Below are 24,699 nucleotides of genomic sequence, written 5' to 3'. Positions count from 1 at the left end.
CCAGAGGCAGAATCCCACAGTGAGACAGGATATGGCTCCTGAGTGACAGAGCAACTGAACTCCCTAATTGTTGAGAGATAATTTCAACTTATGTTCAATCATTCTTTCCATTTCTGAATGACCATCCCAACTTCCACTAAATCTACCCAATTTCAGTGTCCATTGCAGGCCTTTTCCTTCTTCTCTCCCTCCTCCCTTCCAGTCCCCCCCCCCTGTCTGTTGACTAATGAATATTTCATTCCCAAAGGTCTATTTCTTTAAATTTTTTTAAAATTGTTCTTTTTAGTTATACATGACAGTAGAATGTATTTTGACATATCATACATACATGGAGTATAACTTCCCATTCTTGTGATTGTACATGATGTGAAGTTACAGTAGTTGTGTATTCATATATAAACATAGGAACATTATGTCTGGTTCATACTACTATGTTCCCATTCCCATCCCTCTTTCTTCTCCCCACTCTCCCCCCTTAAACCCTTCCCCACTTCTCCCTCCTGCCCTGCCAATTGTGAATGAGCATCTGCATATCAGAGAACATTTGGCCTTTGTCTTTTTTGGGATTGGCTTATTTCACTTAGCATGATAGTCTCCAGTTCCATCCATTTATCAGCAAATGCCATGATTTAATTCTTCTTTATGGCTGAGTAATATTTTATTGTGTATATATACCACATTTTCTTTATCCATTTATCTGTTGAAGGGCACCTAGGTTGGTTCCATAGCTTAGCTATTGTGAATTGAGCTGCCAAAGGCTTATTTCTTAGATCCTGGCATTCGTTCATCTTAACCTGTTATTTGTGATCATGGCCATATTTAATGCCCTATGCCTAGGTTTTCCCATCTTTAAAATGGGAATAAAAATAACACTCCCTTCCATATGGGTATGTAAAGCACTAAGCATAGTACAAGGCACATTAAATACTTGAAGAATATTAGCTATTATTATTATTATATAAACAAAAAAAATCTATCTTGGACATCCTTAACCATCTTACTGAGTTTTTATCCAGCTAAATATCAGCTTTCTTGCAAACAGCCTTTCACACAGTATAGCTTTGTCCTATTCCTTCCCTTACCAAAGCTACTTTTTACTTAATTTTTCCCTGCTTTGCAGGACTCTCCCCTAGTCTTCGAGAAAACAGACTTCCTAGGATGGAAGTAATTGGTTTGTTCATTCATTCATTCAACAAACATTTACTGAGAACCTGCTTTGCACCACATTCTGAGCAGATGCTGAGGGTGCATCAGGAAGCGAACACCAAACCATTTAGGAATGTCAGTCAAAGGTGTCCACGCACAGTACAGTTCAGAATGGAAAGGAATGCAAAGCCGGAAACATAGGAGTTTTCATCCATATTTTAGACAGGGACACACCTTCCCACCTCAGGACACAAGTCACCTTGCCCTTCTGGGGTAGGCTTCGGGTAAAGGAAATGGAAACGGGATGAGATTGCCTGCGCCTGGACGGAAAATAAGTCAATAGGGTTACAACGAGCAAGCAGAACCTCCCAAAGCAGCACGCACTAAGAGCAGCTTCGCGTAGTTAAGGGATGTTCCTCTTAGGAATCGGGTGATAGGGAGAGAGGTAGGGTCCCCGCGGCCTCTCTCCTCCCGGTGTCAAGAGCGCGCCCCTGGAGCGGCGGCTCTGTTTGTCCTGTGGGCGCAGGGCTGGTCCTCCCATCCCCTGGGAGAGGCCGGGGTGCGCCGGGGCACTGCTCCGCCCCGGGAGGGCGGGCCAGGCGGGCCAGAGGTATTTGAAGGCAGAGCCACCGCCCCGCCGCCAGCGCCCGCACCACCTCGCCAGGAGCCACCCGGAGAGAGCGAGAGAGACGCCAGGCAAGTGTGAGCTGCGTGGGCGCGGGAGACCGCACCTGCCCACAGGGCAGAGGCTCGGGAGCGCTCACGGGGCTTGGCTGCTGGGACCGGCGAGCGTGGAGAGCCGGGCAGCCCGCGCTATGCCAGCCCCGAGCCGAGCGTGGGCATAGTTCTGGGCACCGATCCATAACTGTTGATTCTTCCGGGGTCTGAGACCGGGGAAAGTTAGCAACTCCCTACTGGACTCGCATACACCTAGCCCTGGGGCAGTGAGGACGTCAGGCACTGGGCACTCTCTGCGCTGCCGCACAGCGGAAGCTACAGTCCCACCCTATGCCAGCCGTGCTTTGCGTGTAGAGTAAGCCCTAACCCACAATGAGCCGCCTGCCAGTCCGCTAGGTCCCAGCGCGAGGGAGTGGTGGGTGCGATGGATCATCAAGCTGAACAGCTCCTTCTAGCTTGGTGTTAGGAACAAGCTCTCCCTTCCCAGTGCATGAGGTACCTTCCTGGGGGCTCTGTAGGTCTTGTGGGACCCCTGACTTGGCTGACTTGGCTGACCAGGCCACTTTGGGGCATCTGCTGAGCTTTCATCTGCAGGAGATATTGCTGTGGATGCAAATGAGTTCTTCCAGCAGTGGCAAGGCCTGCAGCCTCTCTTTGAAAGCTGACCCCACAGAAAATGGTGCTGCCCCAAAGCCCAAGTGGATATGTGCCTGACTTAGCAAAGACTGAAACCTTTAAGTGTTTGTTAAATCAAGTGACTCATCCCTGCTCAGACTGGCTAATATGGGCAATAATCATCTCAAAAGGGTGCTGAGGATGTGTTGGGTGTGGCAAGATATTGGGTTCCGGGGTGCAAAAGTCTAGCTGGGGGCTTATAAAATATGTGTGAGGATTTATTCTGAATTATTATTTGCTCATCTGAAAACTTAAACTGCTTGCATTCTGAGGAGTAGGTACTTAATGCCAGGGAGTAAGGGAGACATGAATTAAGGTCTGTGACTTATGTGTCAGCTCAGTCCTTAGGGACATGGATACCTATTGCAGACACTGTGGAATATTTGTAAAGTGACTCCTTGGAGTTGGGTTGCTAGACAATGAGAATACCTGGACCTCAGTCTGTTTCCAGAATCCTGGAAAGGAATGGAAGTTAGGTTGAGTTAACTCTCACAAAAATGATAATGATAAAATTAAACACATAGGTGGGCCCAGAGCATGAAAAAAACTTTCACCAACTAACAAATTTGTAACTTGCTTGCCTCAATTTCATAAACTTTTCATGTTAGGAAACTATGTGTTTCCATGAAAATTAAAATTTAATAATGATGATTTACTTTTCTGCCATTAACAGTCTCCTTCCTAGATATTGATTTTGAGTCCTTTTAAAGTAGAATCTTTCATTCCAAGGATGGTCATGCATTCTCCTTGATCTTAGGGGAATTGGAGCTATTTCCTAAATTCATAATTTGGAAGGTTACATTTGAAATGAGCACTTATCAGTTTGATGGATGGGCCTTTGAATGTTTGGAGCTTAGAAAAATCTAAGTTACACACAAAGCTGAACCTAGAACCTTTATTGCTTGAAATCTTCATTAGCCAGACTTGAAATCGTCACTGCAAGAGAAACCTATATTCATAAAGTATAACTTGAGAATCTAATGTCGACCTTCCTACCAATTGACTTGTAAGTACTTATGTACCTGAAACTACCAGTAACTCATCCACAACCTTGCTTTTCTTTCCTGTGATTGTTTAAGACACAGGCTCTTAGTGCCAGAACTGGTTCTTCTCATTAAATTGAGTGGCTAACTGAAGAGGATAATGCATGCTGTATGCTTCAAGTTTGCTGGTGACTAAGGGTCATGTGTTTGCCATTGACTGCTCTCCAGCTTTTCCAAAGGGGGAAAAAAATCAGTAACTGAGAAGCACAAAGTAACTTTACCTTCCTTGGTGCTCAGGAACTATGATGAGAAAGAAACCTTAGGAAAGGGCAGGTCTTCTCTCTCCTAACTCAGCATCTCAGAGTTACCCACTCAGTCTCAGCAAGGGCAGGAGGTAGACAGCCTCATGTGGGTTCTAGGAGAGTTGGGAATGCCTGGGAGCTCTGAGGAAATACCTCCAAAGTCTACTTCATTACAGCTTTTTAAAAGACAGGAGCTTTTATTTTAAATTTTTTTGGTTGGGTGTGTACTGGGCATTGAACTCAGAGGCACTCAACCACTGAGCCACATTCCCAGCCCTATTTTGTATTTTACTTAGAGACAAGGTCTCACTGAGTGCCACTAAAGGAGCAGACAGGAACCTTATGAGGAGAAATTTTAAGTGTTCCTGGGAACCCGGACAACTGGATTGATTGCTAGTGGGCCTAGAAGAGTAATGTGCAGTGACTAACTACTCTTTATTAAAGGGAAGACCTACCAATTAACAGCTAATTAAAACGGTCTGTATTCTGACTCATGTTTAAATTTCTTATTCCAAAATTATACTGAGCTTCTTACTGTTGGTATTTTCAAATGTGGAGATCCAGGTAATATTTCTGTAATTGTTCATCTTAGATAAAGTTCCCTCTACTCCCCTGCACCTCAAAATTCTCTGAGACTAGAAGAACCAGGATGGAGTTCACATATCTATACTTCTGCAGAGTAGGAAGATTTTTTTTAAAACATTTGATCGTATGCATCTCTCTTTATAAACTACTCACCTTAAAAAAAAAAGAAATTTTCTAGACAAGGAAAATACTTGTAATAAGAGATCCTTTTTTCCCCCTCCCTAAGTTCTGATGTTACTAATCTTGACTTCAGAAGAACACCAGTTATAACCAGTTTCTTTTTTTTTTTTAGAGAGAATTTTAATATTTTTTAGTTTTCAGCGGACACAACATCTTTGTTTGTATGTGGTGCTGGGGATTGAACCCGGGACGCACGCATATCAGGCGAGCATGCTACCACTTGAGCCACATCCCCAGCCCCAGTTATAACCATTTTCAAATAGGAGATCTGAATGGTTGGGAGTTGGCATAAACCAAATAGTGCATAACTAGTTTTTGGAAAAGTACAACTTATTGATTAAAGTGTGGATATAATTAGCACAGTGACTATGCAAAATGGCATCCTTTTATTAAATATTACTGTGTGCTGAATTAGTCATCCAGTTAGTTTTCTGACAAAAACACAATCTTGTTTTCAGTTCAATTAGAATTTCAGCATGCTCTGTAGTTCTGGATGAATAGACCAGAGAATTAATTTCTTGGTGAAGTCATTAATACTTTCAAACATCTATAAAGTTTCAAGGTGCAAGGTTTTGAATTAGTGTAGAATGAGCCTAAATTAGGAGTCAGGAGACTTGGGCCCTGGTTCCTGACCTGTCAATGACAGGTTGACTCTGTAGACCTGTTTCCTTGCTTTACAGTGGGAATGTTAATTTCTTCCTGTAATTCTCATGAGATTAACAGAATCAAATAGATAAGGTATGTGGAAAATGCTTTGCATTCTGAGAAGCCCCACACAAATGCAGTGTCATTATTCTAATGTGTCAGAGGAATGTGTCACAACACAGTCCAAACTGTCATCCAAGGCATATGTGAAACACAGTGAAAATACAGTGAACTCTGTTTTGTTCCTCAAATTGCATTTGGTCAGATTGGAAAATAAACTAAACAGATTTGAGCAGGTTTTGGGTGGAATAAATGCTAAGTATGGAAATGGCCCCTTTGAGTTTCTGGACTTCATCAGTCTTTACAGTCATCTTAATTTGATCAGAGTTATATTAATAAGGCACCTATGAAGCACATGATACCAACAGAAACTTTAATTTGTGCCAATGAAACTCCCTGGTTGGTTTTTATTGATGTATGTACATTTACATAGGGATTCGAATGCTGACAGTCTAGATTGGTGGTTCTCAGCTAGGCATGGCTTTGCCCAAAGGGATATTTGGCAAGGTCTGAAGACACTTTGGGATATTACAAGTTGTAGGGTGGTGTGCTACTGACATCTTATGGATCGAAGCCAGAAATGTGGCTAAATAGCCTAAATGCACAGGATCACACTGTGCCACAAAATGTCTACCTGAAGTGACAGTAATATGAGATTGAACATAAGTTCCTGTGCAGTGAGGACATTTCAAAGAAACCAAATGCTTATAAAAATTATTGCTGAGTCTTTGGTACATTGTTCATGGGTGGAAAAGGGTGTGCGATCAAAGGATGCTAAGCTCTCTGCCCACCTTGAAGTTCAAGATTGTTTTCTACCAGTGTCCAAAATGAGAGAGGCTTTATTTTCTTAAGTAATTTGCTTTCTTTTTCTTTTCTGTAACCACTCTTCCCTCAAGTTCCTCCTGTGGTGGCAGCACAGTTTCCTATACAGTATTGTGACAGTCTTGTGGGGAAAGGCACCCAAGCATAGGAGCTTCCCACTTTTGCTCTAGAAGTTTATGTTCAATAGGAAATACAGGGTGGGGAAGGAATATTAAGTTCTAGGAGTCACTGTGATTTTCCTGTCAAACTGCTGGTAGTTTTCCACCATGGGCATGGTTGTAACCTGATTCTAAATAAGTTGGAGAATAACCAGGGTAAAAGAGATGGGAAAAAAATTAGTAAAAGGTAATGTTTGAGAGTGATATAAATAACAGTCGTATAAATACATCTTGTGTATGTAAATGAAGTATATATTAAGTCCTAGGAGGAGCTATGCCTTTTTTTTTTTTTTTGCAGAGAATTTTAATATTACACATTTTTAGGACCTATCATGTAGTTGTCATTTACTGAATCCCTTTTGGGACCATGTCATTTCTTTAAAATGAGTAATTAACACAAGTAAACAAATAAAGGAAGAAGAGATTCTAGTTGTTTACAAGTCTGGGTAATTTTGACTATGACACAGTTTATCCTGAGCTTAGAAAGAAGTCACCCAGGATGCAGGGGTTCTGGGCTACCCTTCAACTGCCCTGCAGAATGGAAGCAGCTATAGCAGGAGCAGGTGTGGAGCACCTTGTGCTTTTGGAGACTTGGTTCAGGGGAAGGAGCAGGAGGGAACAGTAAATTTTCTCCAGCCCTGTGGCAGCTTTGAGCATGACAAACCTTGTTTGACAGTTCCCACTCCAAAATGTTTTTCTGTTTTTTTAGAGAGAGAGAATTTTTTAATATTTATTTATTTTTTTTTTTAGTTTTCGGCAGACATAACATCTTTGTTTGTATGTGGTGCTGAGGATCAAACCCAGGCCGCATGCATGCCAGGCGAGCGCGGACGCGCTACCGCTTGAGCCACATCCCCAGCCCCCAAAATGTTTTTCTCCACATTGTTTTGTTGAGTTTCTTCACCTTGGTTTGTTATAGTGCCCAAGATTTTATTTGGAATACACGTACCTTGGAAAAAAGAAAAGAAAAAAGCACTTCCAAATAAATGTCACTATCCTTCAAGGCTTAGTTCAAATACTACGTTCCCTTCCCTGCTCCGAAGTTAGCTTCCCAGGTTTGCATTCCCACAGCATATGGTCTGACAGCATGGATCACTTATTCTCTTGTATTTGCCTACGTCTGCCTGCCCAGCTGGACTGTGGGCCCTTTGCCATACAGATCCTGGCCTGTTCATCTGAACATCCAGTCAGGAGCCTGCACAGTACCTGACCTGGAGCAGGCATCAGTGTGCTCCAGTGATGGAATAAATAATCAAGCAGCAGGTAGAGCTGTTTTTCAGATCTCACTAGGGTGTGGGGCTGTCAGAAGAAAAGGGGACTTAAGTCATACCAACAACTGAGCCCTTTGTGAGGGGTAGTGGAGAGAGGGCACAAAGGAGAGTGAAGGAGGCTCAGGACAAACCATGACTATTTTAATTATTTACCTAGAAAAAAGGCAGAACATTTTCTTCCTGCTCCTTCTCCCTCGTGCATTGTATGTCCTCTTACTCTCAGATTTCAGAACACAAGCTAATGTGATCCAAGTTTGAATTCGAGTAAATAGGGTTTAGTAATGTAGCTGGAAAGCATCTCCACCCATTACTGTTTTTATGGTTTGGCACTGTTGACTTAGGCAATATACCTATAGATTGAGTAGAACTGCCCATGAAGTATTCAGGAAGTTAAATCTTAGGGAAATTAGTGAATCCAGTGATAACAACACACTCTCTCTCTCTTTTCTCCTCAGGAAAATGGCAGACAGTTTTTCGGTAAGTGCTTCATGTCAGTTTTCTTAGCTTCATACACATTCACATAGGTGTAGCGTTTCATTTTTACCACCAGACTTTCCCTTCTCACTGTCCGACTACACGGTTTCCACTGAGGGCCTGTTAGCTGAAGTCTTGTTTTTTCAGCAGCAGTTTGGGGGAAGAAAGCCAGGCAGAGAAGCCTGTGAGTCTGCAACAGTCACTCACTCTGCTGGAAGCAGCAGGAAGTGCAGCCCAATCTGAGCATCCCCATGTTTGAGATTGGTTTCTCATGTTGATTCAAAAGCTTGTGCTCCAGAGACTGATACAAGATTATCAAAAGTTTCAGGCCATCCTGGCAACTTAACAAAATCCTGTCTCAATCAATCAATCAGTAAATAAATAAAGGGTGGTGGTGCAGAGGATGTAGCTCAGTGGTGAAATACTATACTTGCGGGGGATGTGGCTCAGGCGGTAGTGTGCTCGCCTGGCATGCGTGCAGCCTGGGTTCGATCCTCAGCACCACATACTAACAAAGATGTTGTGTCCGCCGAGAACTAAAAAATAAATATTAAAAAACTCTCTCTCAAAAAAAAAAAAAAAAAAAACAACTCTCTCTCTCTTTTTTAAAATGAAAAAAAAAAAAAGAAATACTATACTTATACTTGCCTCTTGTGCCCCAGGCTCTGGGTTTGATCCCCAGTACTGCAGTAAACAAATACAGACATATATACATACATACATAAAATAAAGAAAAAAGCATGTGTTTGTAGAGCTACCTCTTGACTTCAGCAAATTACAAAAAACTGAGATGATGGGTGGCTAGAAAAAGTGAAGAAACATATAGAATCCCAACGTCTAATTTTAGTCTTTGGAACTCAAAACTATTAATAGATGGGGAAAACTTATTGATATTAATTTTGTACCTTTCCCATATTTCTCTACTTCTTAGATCACATGCTTGTTTTTCTGAAAAATCTGTTTTCATGAATATTTTGTATCTTGTAATTGTTTATGTCTTTCTTTTCAGCTTAATGATGCCTTATCTGGGTCTGGAAACCCAAACCCTCAAGGATGGCCTGGTGCATGGGGGAACCAGCCTGGGGCTGGAGCAGGGGGCTACCCAGGAGCCTCTTATCCTGGGGCCTATCCGGGGCAGGCACCTCCAGGGCCCTACCCTGGACAGGCACCACCTGGAGCCTACCCAGGGCAGACACCTCCGGGGCCCTATCCTGGACAGGCACCTCCTGGTGCCTACCCTGGCCCAACTGCACCTGGACCTTACCCTGGACCTCAGGCACCTGGAGCCTACCCAGGGCAACCAGGTGGGCCTGGGGCCTACCCACCTCCAGGACAGCCAAGTGCTCCTGGAGCCTACCCTGCTGCTGGCCCCTATGGCACCCCTGCTGGACCACTGGTAAGATGGAGTAACTCTGTCATGGAATTGATGTGCAGAGGGCTCAGGGAAACTTTATACCTTCAGCTTACAGTCACATTCTGAAAACCAGCTAGTGGTGTGTGTTGATTTGGTAGAAAAAAACAAGTGTTCATATTGCATTTATTTTGTACTGTTAGTATAAAGTGAAGGTAAAACACTTTTTTAAGGCATTATAAAGCTGCTTTTAACATAAATCAAGTTAGGATTGTAGTAATGAGAAAGAATGCCATGCCATTAGTATGCATCTATATTATTTAACCCCCAAACCACCCCATACCATACTGTTATTACCCCCATTTTATGCATGATGAAATGGGGCAAAGAAAAAGTTATATAATTTGCCCAGGGTCACTGAAGGAACATGTAGGGGAACCAAGGTAATCTGTTTTTGAAAAACCTCTTAAAGATGATTCTGATATAAGGTTTGAATTTTCATGCAGATTAAAATACATTTTCACAAGTGAGTTCCAAATGAATATATAACTCAGGGAATCCAGGTATACTCAGTCATGAATATTTCCCTTGCAAATTGATAGTCTAATTGAAAGAGAAGATATAAAGATGAAGAAAGAGCTATCCAACAATGTTGGATGTGACCATTTCATGACTTTGGAGAAGATGTGGGGACAGTGGGTAGTACCGGGCAGTGCCTGGCACAGGGTCAGTGAAGAGCAGGCAGGAGGAGACTTGAAGGCTTTGGAGACAGGCATATATGAGAGATTGCAGAGAAGAGCTTCCAGGACCTATTAAGTCTTAGGAGTCAGGACTCTGGCTTTCAAGGCTGGACAACTAGAACATCAGCAAAGCTTTGAGCCCCAACTGGGAACTCAGGAAGAGAAACTGATGGATTGGAGAAGGCCAGGGAGACACTTTCGGTTCACACTTGCTGGACTTGAGGCTCTAGTAGTAATGCCAGGTAGGAGGAAATGCAGGGCTAGTGAAGATCAGGCTAGAGGTGAAAGCTTCATGTGGTAGTTGAACCCAGGGGAAAATGTTATAAAGGGAAAGAGAAGAGGCCACAGATTGAGTTTCAGGGATATTCATGGCATCTTGAACATGGATGGAGAATACACATCTGTAGAATGAACTGTATAAGTGTTCATCCCACAGACAGAACTTAAGCTTTTCCAGAAAATAGTCTGTGTGAATGAGGTGTGGATTGAAATAGCCCTCGGAGTGTTCTAAGAGGGAAGCTTATTTCTCTAGCCCCTGGGCAAGGCAGCCTGAAAGTCAAAAGAGATGGCCTAAACTGGGTCTGTATTGTTCACAAATACTAATTGTGACTAAACTTTAGCTATATTTTTTCCTTTTCCCAAGAAAAATGACTGTTGACACACATATACTTGTTCTTTCCCAGACTGTGCCTTATGAGCTGCCCCTGCCAGGAGGAGTCATGCCTCGCATGCTGATAACAATTATGGGTACTGTGAAGCCCAATGCAAACAGGTAAAGAGGCAACTTGACCTATCTGTTGATTCATTTTTGAATATAGAATGATATATTCTAAATTTTAATGATATTTCCAAAATTATATGTTCAGGATCTTGGCTATACCGTCATATGGGATTACCTCATATTCAATATATGTTCCCAAATAATTTTTTTTTAAGTGTCAGGGTCATTCACTGTAAATGGTAATACACCCCAATCTGTGTTTTGGTATTCATTGTATCATTTAATTTTCACAGTTAAAGGCAGGACAAGGAACAATGCTACCTCTTTTACAAATAAAACCTATGCTCATGTCCTATAGATAAGTGGCAAGCCTGGGAACCTCAGTCTTCTGAGTAAATACTGTTAAAAGGTTTGAAAAGATTCTATCCATTGACAACTTCACCAAAATAAATCAACCTTTGTCATTGGAACTGGTTTGACTGAGGTAGGCTAGGATGGAGTAAGGTTTTATTGAGCTAATTTAGGAAAATTCATGCTGATTTATGGTTGCCATGGCTGCCTGGCCCTGGTTGTCACCACTGGTGCTGGTTAAACTTATATACAGTATGAAGAGGCTGAAAAGGTCCTAAAGCCATCCCCTATACCTGTCCCTGAAGTTAGTGCCATTAAAGCTCCTCCAGCCATTGGTGAGCTGTGTCTGAGTCTTACAGGCAGTACACAAAAGGTATGCATTCAAATCATGTCACAGGCTTCTTCAAGAAGATTATTTATTTATCCATAAATAACCTGAGTTATCTGTCAATTTATTGTTGGGGAATCAATGAAAGCCACATCCTGTCACCAGATGAGCACATGTTCTAATTGGGTAATTTTACATTCACATAGTCCCCTGGTTTTTCCTCCAACCAGCCTCCTCTGATTCTGCATGGAAGTAACCCTAACCCTAGCCCTAAGCCAATCTTTCTTTTACACACCTAGACAGCATCTCTAAGGTCAACCTTTCCTCACACAAAGAAACTTGTTTGGCAGTAAATTACTGTATGCCTATGTCCTTATACATGTTGCTTCCCAAGGTAACAGAGTCTAGCACACCTTATCCTGTGCATGTGGTACCCATGATTTGTTGGTATCTGTTTTCCTCCTCCAGTAACCCCAAACACAGAGAAGCACACAGTGTCCTTGCTTCAGTTAGTCATTGCAATGGGAAGTTTAGTTGCAGTAATACTAGAGATGTATACTGAGACCATGGTTGATCAAAACTGATTCTGATTAAAATGGTTAATGGCAGTAAATGAAAAAAAAATTGTAGCTTGGTCCTGCAAATTCTGTGTGGAACTACATGAAAAAAAAAGTGCTTGACAGAGTTGACAGTATCTTCCTTTTCACTGAAAACAGAGCCATTGAATATTTAGTCAAATACAAATTCTATTGCCATTTTCCCTTGTGAGTTTAATATTGTAAATTGTGGTTGAATGTGACTGGCTGAGGGATTCAAAATTCCCAGAGAATCCATCAATCTAGAGCACAAACCTATTTAAAAACACCAGCTGATTCCTGATGCTCTATGGAAAAACCTTGAAAAACTCAGGAGTAGGCTTGATCTTTTAATAAAGGGACTTGTATTTGCATTACCATCTAAGTAGGAAAAGAGTTCAAAAGTTCAACTAGCACTTTCATTAGTTCCACCTTTCATCATGGAGTATGCAACGTTGTTTTTTTGTCATAGCTTTACAATTTAGCAACTACAGTATATCATTCTTGCTGTTTTAGAGGAAGTAGGTTTCTGACTAACCACAAGGAAGCCAGGTATTTTAGCTGACTTGCCTTTAACAAGTATTAGAAGCAACCTGGCAGGGCAGGTAAGAGAGAACTAATATTATCTATTCAGGCACAGTGTTTTCAAAGTGGTTCTAAACCTGTATAAGGAAACCCTAAAGGGTTTTCATGAATGAGTCTGTAAGGAGGGGATTACAAATGAATGGGAACATGGGACCAAGGACACTAAGGTAATATACACACACACACATGCCTTGCTGACTTTAAGATTTTGACAGTAAATAAATTTGGGGATTAGTGTACTTCCTAGTTTGAACCCATTCTCTGGCTTGTTTGCTTCTATTCAGAAAAATTTCCTATGTATTATGAAATAATTGGCTTTTTAGAAACTTATATGCTCTTCACTTGATAAAAAAAATGCAATTTTGATCACTTTAATAACTCTGGTCTTTGGTTTAAAACAGAATTGCTTTAGACTTCAAGAGAGGGAATGATGTTGCCTTCCACTTTAACCCACGTTTCAATGAAAACAACAGGAAAGTCATTGTGTGCAATACAAAGCTGGATAATACATGGGGAAAGGAGGAAAGACAGACCATTTTCCCATTTGAAAGTGGTAAACCATTCAAAGTAAGTGGTTGCTACTATTATATATTAATAATATGTATTTGTCATGGGGAGTCACTCTAAAGCCACAGCACATTGAAATGAATTTTTACCAGCTGTCCTGAGGCACCAAACCAGCCTGTCTCCTCCCTACCTTTAGACTTTGCAGGCTAAGAAAATGGCTGAGAGTGAGACATTCCCTAATTCCTTGAAGGCATTTCACAATCATCACAGTTGCCACCCACCCTCACTGCAAGCTAAAGATTTTCTAGAAATTAATAAAAAATGGCAGAAAGTCTTTATGTCAGTTATTTCCCTAAAACAATATGGTTGGCATAAAATCCAAAGGAAATGTTCACCATGTGTGGTGGCACATGCCTGTAATCCCAGTGGCTCAGGAGGCTGAGGCAGAAGGATCAAGAGTTCAAAGCCAGTCACAGCAACTTAGTGAGACCCTGTCTCTAATAAAATATAAAACAAAAGGGCTAGGGATGTAGCTCAGTGGTCAAGCACCCCTGGGTACCTCAGGTTCTCTCAACCTGCAGTACCAAAAGGAAAAACAAAAAAACAAAAACAAAAACAAACAAACAAAAAAAAAAACAAAAGAAAGAAAAGAAGAAAAGAAATGTTCTTTTTTAATTCTAAAAATCAATATGCTTAGCTGGGTATAGTGATGCATGCCTGTAATCCCAGTGACTCAGGAGGCTGAGGCAGGAGGATCACAAGTTCAAAGCCAGCCTCATCAATTAGCAAGGCCATGAACAACTTACTGAGACCCTGTTTCAAAATAAAAAATAAAAAAAGGAATGAGGATGTGGCTCAGTGGTTAAATGCTCGGAATCAATCCCCAGTACCAAATAAATAAATATCAATATACATGTTTTATGAAAATAAAAATTTGTAGATGTTTAACTTAAAAAGTCTCCTATCCTCACAGAGGATTAAATTTGGTGTCATTTCAGTATTTTACGTAGTGCTAGGGATCGAACCCAGTGCCTCATATGTGCTCTACCCGTGAGCTACAACCCTAGCCCAATACAACACATTTTCAATATTTATTTATGCAGTACTTGGGATTGAGCCCAGGGGTGTGGTACCACTGGGCTACATCCCCAGCCCTATATTTTGAGACAGGGACAAGCTAAGTTGCCCAGTCTGGACTTCAACATTTTTCCATTTTTTATAAGTGCATTATAATTGTATTGTGTACTGATGGGGTTTGTTGTTACATATTTGTACATGCACACAATACACACTATAAAAATATAATTTGGACAATCACTCCCTTAGAACTTCTCCTCCATCCCCGACACCCACACCTTGCTCCCTTTCTTCTACTCATCTCCCTTTGATTTTTATGAGATTCACACTGTTTTTCCTTTTTTTTTTTTCCCTCTCCAGCTTTGCATGAGAGAAAAATTACAACCCTTAACCTTCTGAGTTTATTTCTCTTAACATAGTGGTCTCTAGTTCTATCCATTTTCCTGTAATTTTTCATAATTTCATATTTCTTTATTGGCTTTGAACTTTTGATCCTCCTGCCTCAGCCTCCTGGTTGCTGGGATTACAGGTGTGTGCCACTATGCTTGGCTCACATTTTTAAGTAACTGCTTCAACAAATATTTATAAAGTCTGAAGCACTGAGTTAGGATTGTAGTAAATAAAAATGGCTAGACTGTAAGATCAAGGTCAGGGACAAGGATCACAGTCTATATGTGGTAGACAGCTTTCCATTTCACAATATTATTACTTACTAGTAGTTCATTATTTAAATAAGTGAGAATTTTACCAGTACCCTACTGATGAATATCTGGACTATGGAAATATGCTAAAGAATAAACCTGAAAATATTTAACCAAAATACTGTAATAACTACCCTTACATATACATCTTTCTTTCCTACAATGACTTTATTCAAAGAATATACACGTTTAAAATTTGGATAAGGCATTGTCAAATTACTGATTACAAAAGGATGTGAGATTGCATATCTATCATTTGAGTTTCCCCTAACCCTACCAAACTGGTTAAGGGATTCCTACTATAGTGTTTACTTTTTATTTATTTATTTTTTTGCTACCAAGGATTACACTTGGGGGCACTCGACTACTGAGCCACATCCCCAGCCCTATTTTGTATTTTATTTAGAGACAGGGTCTCACCGAGTTAGTATCTTGCTTTTGCTGAGGCTGACTTTGAACTCTCTATCTTCCTGTCTCAGCCTCCTGAGCCACTGAGATTATAAGCATGCACCCCTGTGCCTGGCTGTCTTTCTTTATAAGTGCTACAAAACCTTAAAAAGTTTAATGTAGGCAAATTATGTATCTTGCCCTTTATGGTTTCACTTAGGCTCTTCTAACAATTTTGTTGCTTTGTCTTTTTTGTTTAAATAATCTGGAACTTATTTTTATTGTAAAGTTACTTTCTCTGGATCTTTTCTATTTTTTTTAAATACATTTTTTTTTAGTTATAGATGGACACAATATCTATTTTTTTATTTTTATGTGGTGTTGAGGATCGAACCCAGTACCTCACATGTGCAAGGCAAACACTCTACCACTGAGCCACAACCCCAGCAACTCTGGATCTTCTTAATTGGGTCTACAAATGATAAAGATGACATGTTGAACATCCTGAGTTCAGGCTATACTTGTTTGAAATTATTTCAAATTCCTCTTATTTCAAATTGACAAAAACTATCTCTTTGTCTCTCATGCACATGTTTTGAAATATGCACACATCATGGAATGGCTAAACTGCACTAATTAACATAAGTATGACCTCACATGACAATTTGTGTGTGTGCCTTTTCAGATACAAGTCCTGGTTGAGCTTGACCACTTCAAGGTTGCAGTCAATGACGCTCACTTGCTACAGTACAATCATCGGATGAAAAATCTCAGGGAAATCAGCAAACTGGGAATTTCTGGTGACATAAACCTCACCAGTGCTTCACATGCTATGATATAATCTGGAAGGGGCAGATACTTTAAAAATAAAATTGAGTCTAAATTTTACACATTTAAAGGCTTCATATGAAAAATTTTACCTTTATTCACCAATAGCCTTCTTGTAAGCATCCATTTAATAAATATTCTTACGCTAAATTACCTGTCTTACATGTCATTTAATTGGAGTTTATTAAAGATAATGTACAGTGGAAAAATACATAGCAGTATTAATACTGCCTTAGGGGCTCCTGAGTTTTCTATATTTGCTAATGTACTTAAGAGAAAGAAACGCGGTAAATATGAGGCACTTGAGGTTGTTGTGTTAACCCCACATATTGCCTTATAGTGGCCTTTTTTTTTTTTAACAAGTAGAAGGAATATACTCAAAAAATAACAATAGAAAGTAAAAACGAATCTAACAAAGTTGCTTATTATAAAGTATTATGTAGTATGCATAATTGAGTATACTATACTTTTATACAATTGGCAGTGCAGGTTTGTTTACACTAGCATCACCACAAACAAGTAATAGGGTGTGCTCCATTTCAAGGGCTAAGTCACTAGGCAATCCAAATTATTCATCTTCATCATGATCTTTTGGGCCACAAGATCTCAGACTATCACTGACCAAAATGTCATTATGTTGCACATGACTACATTTTCTTTTGACTGTTTTTTAATCCTTTTTATCTCTTGTAAAGAATGAGACTATCTCCATGTCTTGGTTTTTTTAAAATTTTCAGATTTGAAGAAAAAAAAAAAATCTTAGTTTGCAAAATTTAATTGTTCCCATGTGAATATTCTTATGTTTTCTACCCTTCCTTATTACTAGTAAAACCGAAGATTCAAAAAATTTTGGAACTGGATGAGTTCTCACTACTTCAGCTTACAGAAAACCATTATTTTATCTATTATTATTTCGATAATATCATCTTCTTAAATACTTTAAATTAGTAATTATCACAGGGTAGGTGTCCTGGGAAGCAGAGTAGAATACAAGGTTTGTGATGGAAGACACTTAGAATCAATACATGTGGGACAAGAACATGATCGGGTAGAGGGAGTTCAACAGCAATGTCTAATGCCCTTGGGGGCATTCTGAAGTTTTAAGGGAGCGAGGCCTTTACATCCCCAGTTCAGTCAATCACTAAGCACTAAATACAAGACACAGGAGAAATGGTGTGACCTTGGGTGCAATGGCTGTCCTCAGATGAGGAAGTAGACAAGCTGAGGGCTGTGGGCCAGTGGTATAGTTCTTTGGATCCTAAAGAGGGATTTGGACAACATATACACAGCATATTTCAAAAACTATGTAAATTCCTTATCTTAATGTTTTAGTGTTGACTGTCCTACTTATGAGATTCAATGGAAGAGCATAGCTTTAGAGGGGAAAAAAATGTGGTTTATACAAAATTACTTAAATTCTCTGGGCCTTGGTTCCTTTATCTATAAAATCTCTTGTAGCATTACTATAACATTACACAAAATAATTTTGCAAGAGGGCTGTCAAATAGTAAGCCCTCAATAAATAGAAATTTTCCTTTCTATTTTAGAAAGGCTCTTATTTTACTCAAGTAGTTTTCTTATGTTAAGGTCTGTAAACAAGTCAGGATGGCGCCTGGCATTTTGCCAGAGAAATGTTAGAGTCTGTAAACAAGTCTGGATGGCGCCTGGCAAAATGCCAGAGGGAGTGGTTTGTGAAGTAACAGCAGGGAGCCATTAAGTGTGGAGATTCCTTATTGGTTGACTGCTGTATCGAGTTTATGTTAATTAGATAAGCTGTGTGGAATGTATAAATACCGCTCCTGTCCTATAATAAACGGCTCCCACTCCTGCTGTATCAATGTACACAAGTTGTTCGTCACCCCCCGGTTATTCTTTCATTTTGTCTCTAAAATTTTCCCTAATACCTTGTAAGTCTAGAGCCCAATAACCCAATAATAGGAGACATTGATGGTTGCCTGTTTTCATCCAGCCATGTTTTTATTCAGATATGATTCCAGACTCAATAAGGAATCCTGATTAGTCATTGAAGTCAACTTCAATGTGGCATTAGTTGGCCTAATCAGGCCAAAGGGAAGGACATAGCTGCTTGCTACTAGCAGCCATCTTAAGACCCCAACAGGACCAAGCCTTGGATTAGAAGCTGACACAAAAGATGACAGAAAAATAAGAATGGAATGTGGACCTTGGGGCAGTCATTGAACTGTTTAGAATCAACCTGATAACCCAGGAAATAACAAGTTTCCTAGTTGTTAGGCTAGTATGAGTCATTACTCATTTGTATAATTCAGACAAGCCAGGAAGAAAGAATATATACATTTTGGTTTTGGTAGGGGCTCAGGTCTATGAATACCTAAACAAGTAAAAGTTTTCTAAAGTATACCTTATTAAACCTACCTTAAAAAATCTTGCTTTTTTTCTTTGTTGTTGCTGACAATGACTTACTCTTCTCTGCTTTATCCTTGAGAACAGATGTTATTTTACTATTATGTTGTATATTGCTCTATATAGATTCTAAATAGTCATGAGTTAACCTGTATTAACATTTTAGGTGTTCATGGTTGTGGGCCCTTAGAAAAACCATAATTTTTATGTATATTTCCTTTTTTCCTGCAAGGCTTGTTTGAATTATTCACTAATCTACTGAAGAGGAGGCATTCTTATAATATTCTTCTAAGCCAGCACCTCACACTGCCTTTATTTAGGGCTTACTTGGGCTTGATAATAAATACCATCTTTCAGCAGGGTGTGGTGGCGCACATCTATAATCCCAGCACCTCAGGAGGCTGAGAAGGGGAATCACAAGTTCAAGGTCAGCCTCAGAATTTAGCAAGACCAAAGGATATAGCTAGGTAGTAAAGAGCCCCTGGGTTCAATCCCCAATACTGCAAAAATAAGTAAGTAAATAAGTACCAACTTTCCCACAGCCTAACACATCTTTCTCTGACATCAAAAGTAGTACATGGTGGAACATGCCTCAGCAATTTAGTGAGACCCTAACTCAAAATAAAACGGGCTGAGGATAATCTCAGTGGTAGCATGCCTCTGGGCTTAATCGCCAGTGCTGGGGGTCAGAGGGTAGGGGAAAGAAAGCATGTTTCCTTTTCTCATTTGAAAACCCCTAATCTTAAAAGGCTAGGCATAAAATTCCTATTTGTTTGGTAAATGCCTCCAATCCTCAACTCATTTTCAGACATAAATAACAGACCTGGTGACTAGCTGCAGCTACTGAGTCTTTTTGGTGCTCTGCTATTCTGTAGCTATGCATTTTACAATCCTATAGTTAAAGAGAATGTATAAAAGAGAATATACTTCAAACACATTTTGTGATTAATATGAGTCTCTCTTCAAGAGAAAAAGGCAATGGCTGTTGTCTCATCAAGCAGAAAGTGAAAAGAAAAAAGCAAGGATTTAATGGGCATCTCTAATAATTTAACCATTTGAAACTGTAGCACGTAAGCTCACTTCAGAATCCAGAAAGTGCATCTACAGAGACTCAGTATATGCTGGAAAATGTAATACTCCAAGCTATTTAACATCAACAAATTTAAGAGTTCAAATTAAGAAGAAAGTATAAAAGGATGCAAATATGTTGGTTAAAATTTAATATTTTAACTAAACTAAATTTTATAAGCTCTAAGTAAGTATAATTAGCTTTAAACCTACACATTTTAGACAAAAGACACAAGGTGAAACATACCTTTTATTCTATGTGGTTAATATACAAAATATTCCCACTTCCCCTGAGAAATAGTATATCTAAAATACACTTAGATTAACACATACTAAAACATTATATGACAATATATAAATGGATTGAATAGAAGTGAACACAAATACATCTTCATCAAACTTCTAATTGTCTACAAATATTTCACAGCATTGGATTTATTTTTAAATTCAAAATTCTTCTGGTTTTTCTCCACTGAGGGGCCTTAGAGGTGAAAAGGTAATGAGATTACCACCAAAGGAGATGTGTCTGGCATGTTCTTGATGTCGGCTCTCCACCTGATTACTGAAGTTTAGGCCTGGCTAGAGAACAAATTTAGAGAAATCACTAAAGTAACCATCAAGAGTTAGCAAGGACTGAGATTGTGGCTTAGTGGTAGAGTATTCGCGTCAATGTATGAGGCACTGGGCTTGATTTTCAGCACTGCATATAAATAAATGAATGAAATAAAGGTTCAGGGCTGGGGTTATGCCTCAGTGGTAGAGGACTTGCCCAGCATTTGTGAAGTACTGGGTTCGATCCTCAGCACCACATAAAAATAAATAAAATAAAGCTATTATGTCCATCTACAACTAAAAAGATAAATAAATAAAAATAAACGACCATCAACAACTAAAAATATATATTATTAAAAAATAGAAAATTTCATATTAAAAAAAAGTTTTACCAAGTAAATCTTCAAGATGGCTAGTTAATAGATCAATTAATAACCAATACATTTCCCTGTGCAAAATACTACATTATTAGTAACATGACTTTGCTACTTTCTAGTAAACTTAACTTCAAATAATTTTTTAATTGAAACAAAAGTGGGAATTTGTTCCTAAAGTTATACACACATACACATATAACTATATCTACATATAGATATATATAAAAATGTTGACATATATATATACACACACACACACACACACACACACACACACACACACACACATATATAAATTGGGCAGTATACACAAGATGAATAAAATTGTGACCATATCTTAGGCCACTCATGCAGATTCCACAAATTCTAAACCATATAACAATATTTAATAAGCCCTTTACTAGAGTGTGATCCTGCTGGGATTCTTTTTTCCTTCCCTTCAAACGCTACTTCGGTTTTAAATAGTACTACTGGGCAAACAATAATTTGGGCCTAACTAGACAGGTGGACTTAAATATCTAACATTTATGAACTGAGAAAACAAATCACAGGAAAACTAAGATTTATCAATGAGGTAACATATAACTATTAGGTACCTTATTCATATTAATATAAAAAATTGAATATTTTGACTTATTAGCTCCTAGACTTACTTATATATTATCAGAACCAATAATCCAGAGTTCAGATATGGAAACAGGATTAAATCAGGTTTATACAAACTGGCTTATGCTGAAGTCCCCGATCCTCTAGGTTTCAGTTTGTGATTAAGGAAAGCAAAGGCCAAGAAGAAAATTCTTTTTCTTGGTACCAGGTATTGAACTCAGGGATGCTTAACAACCGAGCCATATCCCTAGCCCTTTCTATGTTTTAATTTGAGATAAGGCCTCACCAGTTACTGAGACTGACTTAGAACTTGCAATCCTCCTGCCTCAGTTTCCTAAATTGCTAGGATTACAGGTATATGCTGTGGCTCAACTTCTGACTCAACTTCTCCTGAGACACAAGGCAGCCCAAATCTGAACACAAAGGAGGCACTCAATTTAATGAACTTCTCATATTTTAAGACCAAGGACATAAACATAGTTATCTAAAAGAATTGGATGCAAATAACCAAGGATGATTGAAGACAGGATAATACCCCTGCCCACACTGTGTGTTTTGGATAAGCAGAAATTAACCTTGTATTTTCCTTGCATGATTTAGAAATACCTAGCATAATCCAAGCCACTATTAGACATTCAAGTATTCAACTAATTTTTTTTTTTCAACTAATTTTTTCATATCAAATTTGATATATAAATCATAAAGGAAAATAAATGCTCAGGCTTTAAATACTAAAACATACTATATTTTAGAGTACATAAACATAGAACATTTTTTCTCCATTTTCAGAAAATGAATAATGAATGGATTTCAGAGTAAGCAAAAACAGTAAGACAAATTTTAAGCCTTGCACACAAATTGAAAATACTCATTTTATAAAACAAATCTAGAATAGAAGGAATTGTCAAATTTAAGTTCGAAAACTTACCGAATCAAGAAGGTGGCATTCAGTAAAGACACTTTTATTATCAAGTAGTACTGAGAAACAAGAAAAAATAATTTTTAACTTTAAAGAATATTTTTGCAGTCAAGGATGTTAGAAATGGATAATAACTTGAAAGCTATGAAAAGGTCTGTATATCACATGCTAAGACAAAAACATAGATCATTTTATGCTATATTTTTAAAGTAATTTCTTAGTAATATTCTTATCCTTAATTTCAGCATAAAAAGTGTCTTCTTTGATCAGTCTCATGCTTATAATATTTATTAAGGATACCTAAAAGATGCTGACAAAGATCAGGTAGAGAACATTAAATGCCTGGACATAGTTAAACCATTTTACTTTATCTTAGGTCCCAGCTAGACCACAACCATAGTAGCAGATGAAAATAACTGATGAAACTGGCACACATTATAATGTAACAAAAGCATAAGACCCTTTTTCTCTTGTAGAGCAAAAGTAGGTATAAGCTGAGCACAGTGGCACACACCTCTAATCCTAGTGGCTTGGGAGGCTGAGGCACTAGAATTGCAAGTTTAAAGCCAGCCTCAGCAAATTAGCGAGTCCCTAAGCAACTCAGAAAGACCCTTTCTCTAAATAAAATGTTAAAGAGTATATGGGGGTGTGACTCAGTATTAAGTGCCCCTCAGTTCAATCTCTAGTACAAAAAAACAAACAAACAAAAAGTAGGCATTAGGGAGGAAAAAATAGAGGATATTTTGAAGACAGGTTTGGAGATATGTATTAAAGATAAGAACTAAGAAACTTGGAATTTTTCTGAGACTTCAGAAAATGCTGTTAAATGAAGGATTCCAAAGTAGGTATTATGTAAAATGTTCCTCTCTCCAATGTGGATTAGTATACTTTTTTTTTTTTAGTCTCTCTCAAGGTTTAGGGTTAAGAGTAGAATACAATAACATAAACCAGTGTTTTTTGTTTGTTTGTTGTTTGTTTTTGCAGTGGGGGATACTAGGGATTGAACCCAGGGGTGCTTTTCCATTGAGTTACATCCCTAGCCCTCCTCCCTTTTTTAAAACAATTTTTTTTTTTTCAGTTGTAGGTGGACATAATACCTTTATTTTATTTTTATGTGGTGCTGAGGATCAAATCCAGGGCCTCGAGAATGCTAGGCAAGTGATCTTGCTCTGAGCCACAACCCCAGCCCCACCCCAGTCACTTTTCATTTTGAGACAGCATCTCACTAAGTTGACAGGGCTGACCACGAACTTGAGATCCTCCTACCTCATCCTCTTGAATTACTGGGATTACAGATGTGTACCACTATGCCTACCTCATAAACTAATTTCAGATATTTATTGTGAAAGTTCAATTTCTCAACCTTTATCTTTAGAAAATGGTACTCAGATTTTTTATAATCTATACCTTAATCCAAATTCATTTTTCAATAAAGCCTCTTTGTATTTTAGACAATCTTACCTAATTGAGAAGGTTTAACTTCTTGTGAGATGTTATTTTGTGATGGTATATTTTTTTCAGGGCTAGTCATCAAAACATCTTGTGAAGTAACTGAAGAATTTAGTTCCATTCTTTCCTCAATATCTGAAATTTCTTCCTTTTTGTTAGTTCCATATTCATCCTGATATGAGATGAAAAATACAAAAAGCTCCAGGTTTTCAAATAAGCCAAAGGTCACTGAAATAAGAATTATCATTCTGTAGGACTAATATAATTTCTAATGGAAAACCTAGGTGTTGCTTATGGAATTGCTACACAAAATGATATAAATAGATGATATACTGGACTATCTACTACAATAGGACTTACATGATTTATTTCAATTAAACCTTGTACTCCAGGACACTGAACATCTTCTACTATGCTATTCCTAAAAGAGAAAAGAAAAAATGCATTATACTCCACTAATTAAGCATATTGTTCTTTTGACTTGCCTTTTAAATCTATCCTTTATGGAGAGAGTTAGTTTAGGAAAGTGGTCAAAAATAGCGCCTGGTCCAAGATCCAGCCTGACAGAGATATAATGGACTATAGTGACTAAAGCATGGCCTTACAAACAAGGTATTTTTCCCCAGAAACTCCTGAGCTGGTCATCAGTCTGGTCAGCCAGGTTAATGTAGCTGCACTGGCAAGAATTTCTTAGCCAATTCTAGAGCCATACACCAGGGACAGGTCAAGATGAAGTTGACTTCTGTAAGTTGAACAATCCAATTATTGTGTAGTTAGAGTTGGCTACACTTGCTTATTAGTTATAATACAATACAATCTAAAATCTTACATTGTAATTTATTAGAAATATGTATCTCAAAGTCTTTGAAGTTTTTTTTTAATTCACTTTTTCTAGTTACAATACAATCTAAAATATTACATTGTATTTTATTAGAAATATGTGTCTCAATGTTTTTGAAGTTTTTTAAATTGATTCTCTTTTTCTACTTTTTAACTTCATTTTGTCTTTACTGTACAAAGTTGCTTATTACTTAGATGCTCTTGCTGAACTATTTTTGGCAATCAAACATACACACAAACACACACACACACACACATATATATATTTTAGTTGTTGTTGGACCTTTATTTTATTTATTTATATGTGGTGCTGAGAATCAAACCCAGTTCCTCACACATGCTAGGCAAGCGCTGTACCACTGAGCCATAACCACAG

General features: G+C 38.6%; 2 protein-coding genes across 2 annotated transcripts in view; one reads left to right on the top strand and one right to left on the bottom strand.

Annotated features, from left to right (window-relative positions):
- Window positions 1–1,755: 1,755 nt before the first annotated feature.
- Window positions 1,756–16,280, top strand: Lgals3 (galectin 3). The gene is made up of 6 exons (XM_076850470.2): window positions 1,756–1,842; window positions 7,961–7,982; window positions 8,989–9,375; window positions 10,754–10,842; window positions 13,032–13,197; window positions 15,988–16,280. The coding sequence occupies exons 2-6, from the start codon at window positions 7,965–7,967 to the stop codon at window positions 16,141–16,143; spliced, it is 816 nt and encodes a 271-aa protein (XP_076706585.1). The 5' UTR covers window positions 1,756–1,842; window positions 7,961–7,964; the 3' UTR covers window positions 16,144–16,280.
- A 3,680-nt stretch (window positions 16,281–19,960) lies between these two features.
- Dlgap5 (DLG associated protein 5) overlaps window positions 19,961–24,699 on the bottom strand; it is a 44,483-nt gene continuing 39,744 nt past the window's right edge. Inside the window, exons 16-19 of the mRNA XM_076848367.2 lie at window positions 23,844–23,904; window positions 23,496–23,655; window positions 22,044–22,093; window positions 19,961–20,159 (exon numbers count right to left, since the gene is read on the bottom strand). Coding sequence (XP_076704482.2) covers window positions 20,028–20,159; window positions 22,044–22,093; window positions 23,496–23,655; window positions 23,844–23,904 — 403 coding nt within the window. The 3' untranslated portion in view covers window positions 19,961–20,027. The remainder of the gene's footprint in view (window positions 20,160–22,043; window positions 22,094–23,495; window positions 23,656–23,843; window positions 23,905–24,699) is intronic.

Source organism: Callospermophilus lateralis, chromosome 3 (genome assembly GCF_048772815.1).
Source record: "Callospermophilus lateralis isolate mCalLat2 chromosome 3, mCalLat2.hap1, whole genome shotgun sequence".
Lineage (NCBI taxonomy): Eukaryota > Metazoa > Chordata > Mammalia > Rodentia > Sciuridae > Callospermophilus > Callospermophilus lateralis.
Note: the sequence above shows the minus strand (reverse complement) of the source record. Positions and strands in the feature narration are given on the sequence as shown.

Coding starts and splice junctions, on each gene's coding strand:
- Lgals3 (XM_076850470.2), top strand. Junction 9,376..10,753: donor GCACCCCTGCTGGACCACTG/GTAAGATGGAGT, acceptor GTTCTTTCCCAG/ACTGTGCCTTATGAGCTGCC. Junction 13,198..15,987: donor AAAGTGGTAAACCATTCAAA/GTAAGTGGTTGC, acceptor GTGCCTTTTCAG/ATACAAGTCCTGGTTGAGCT.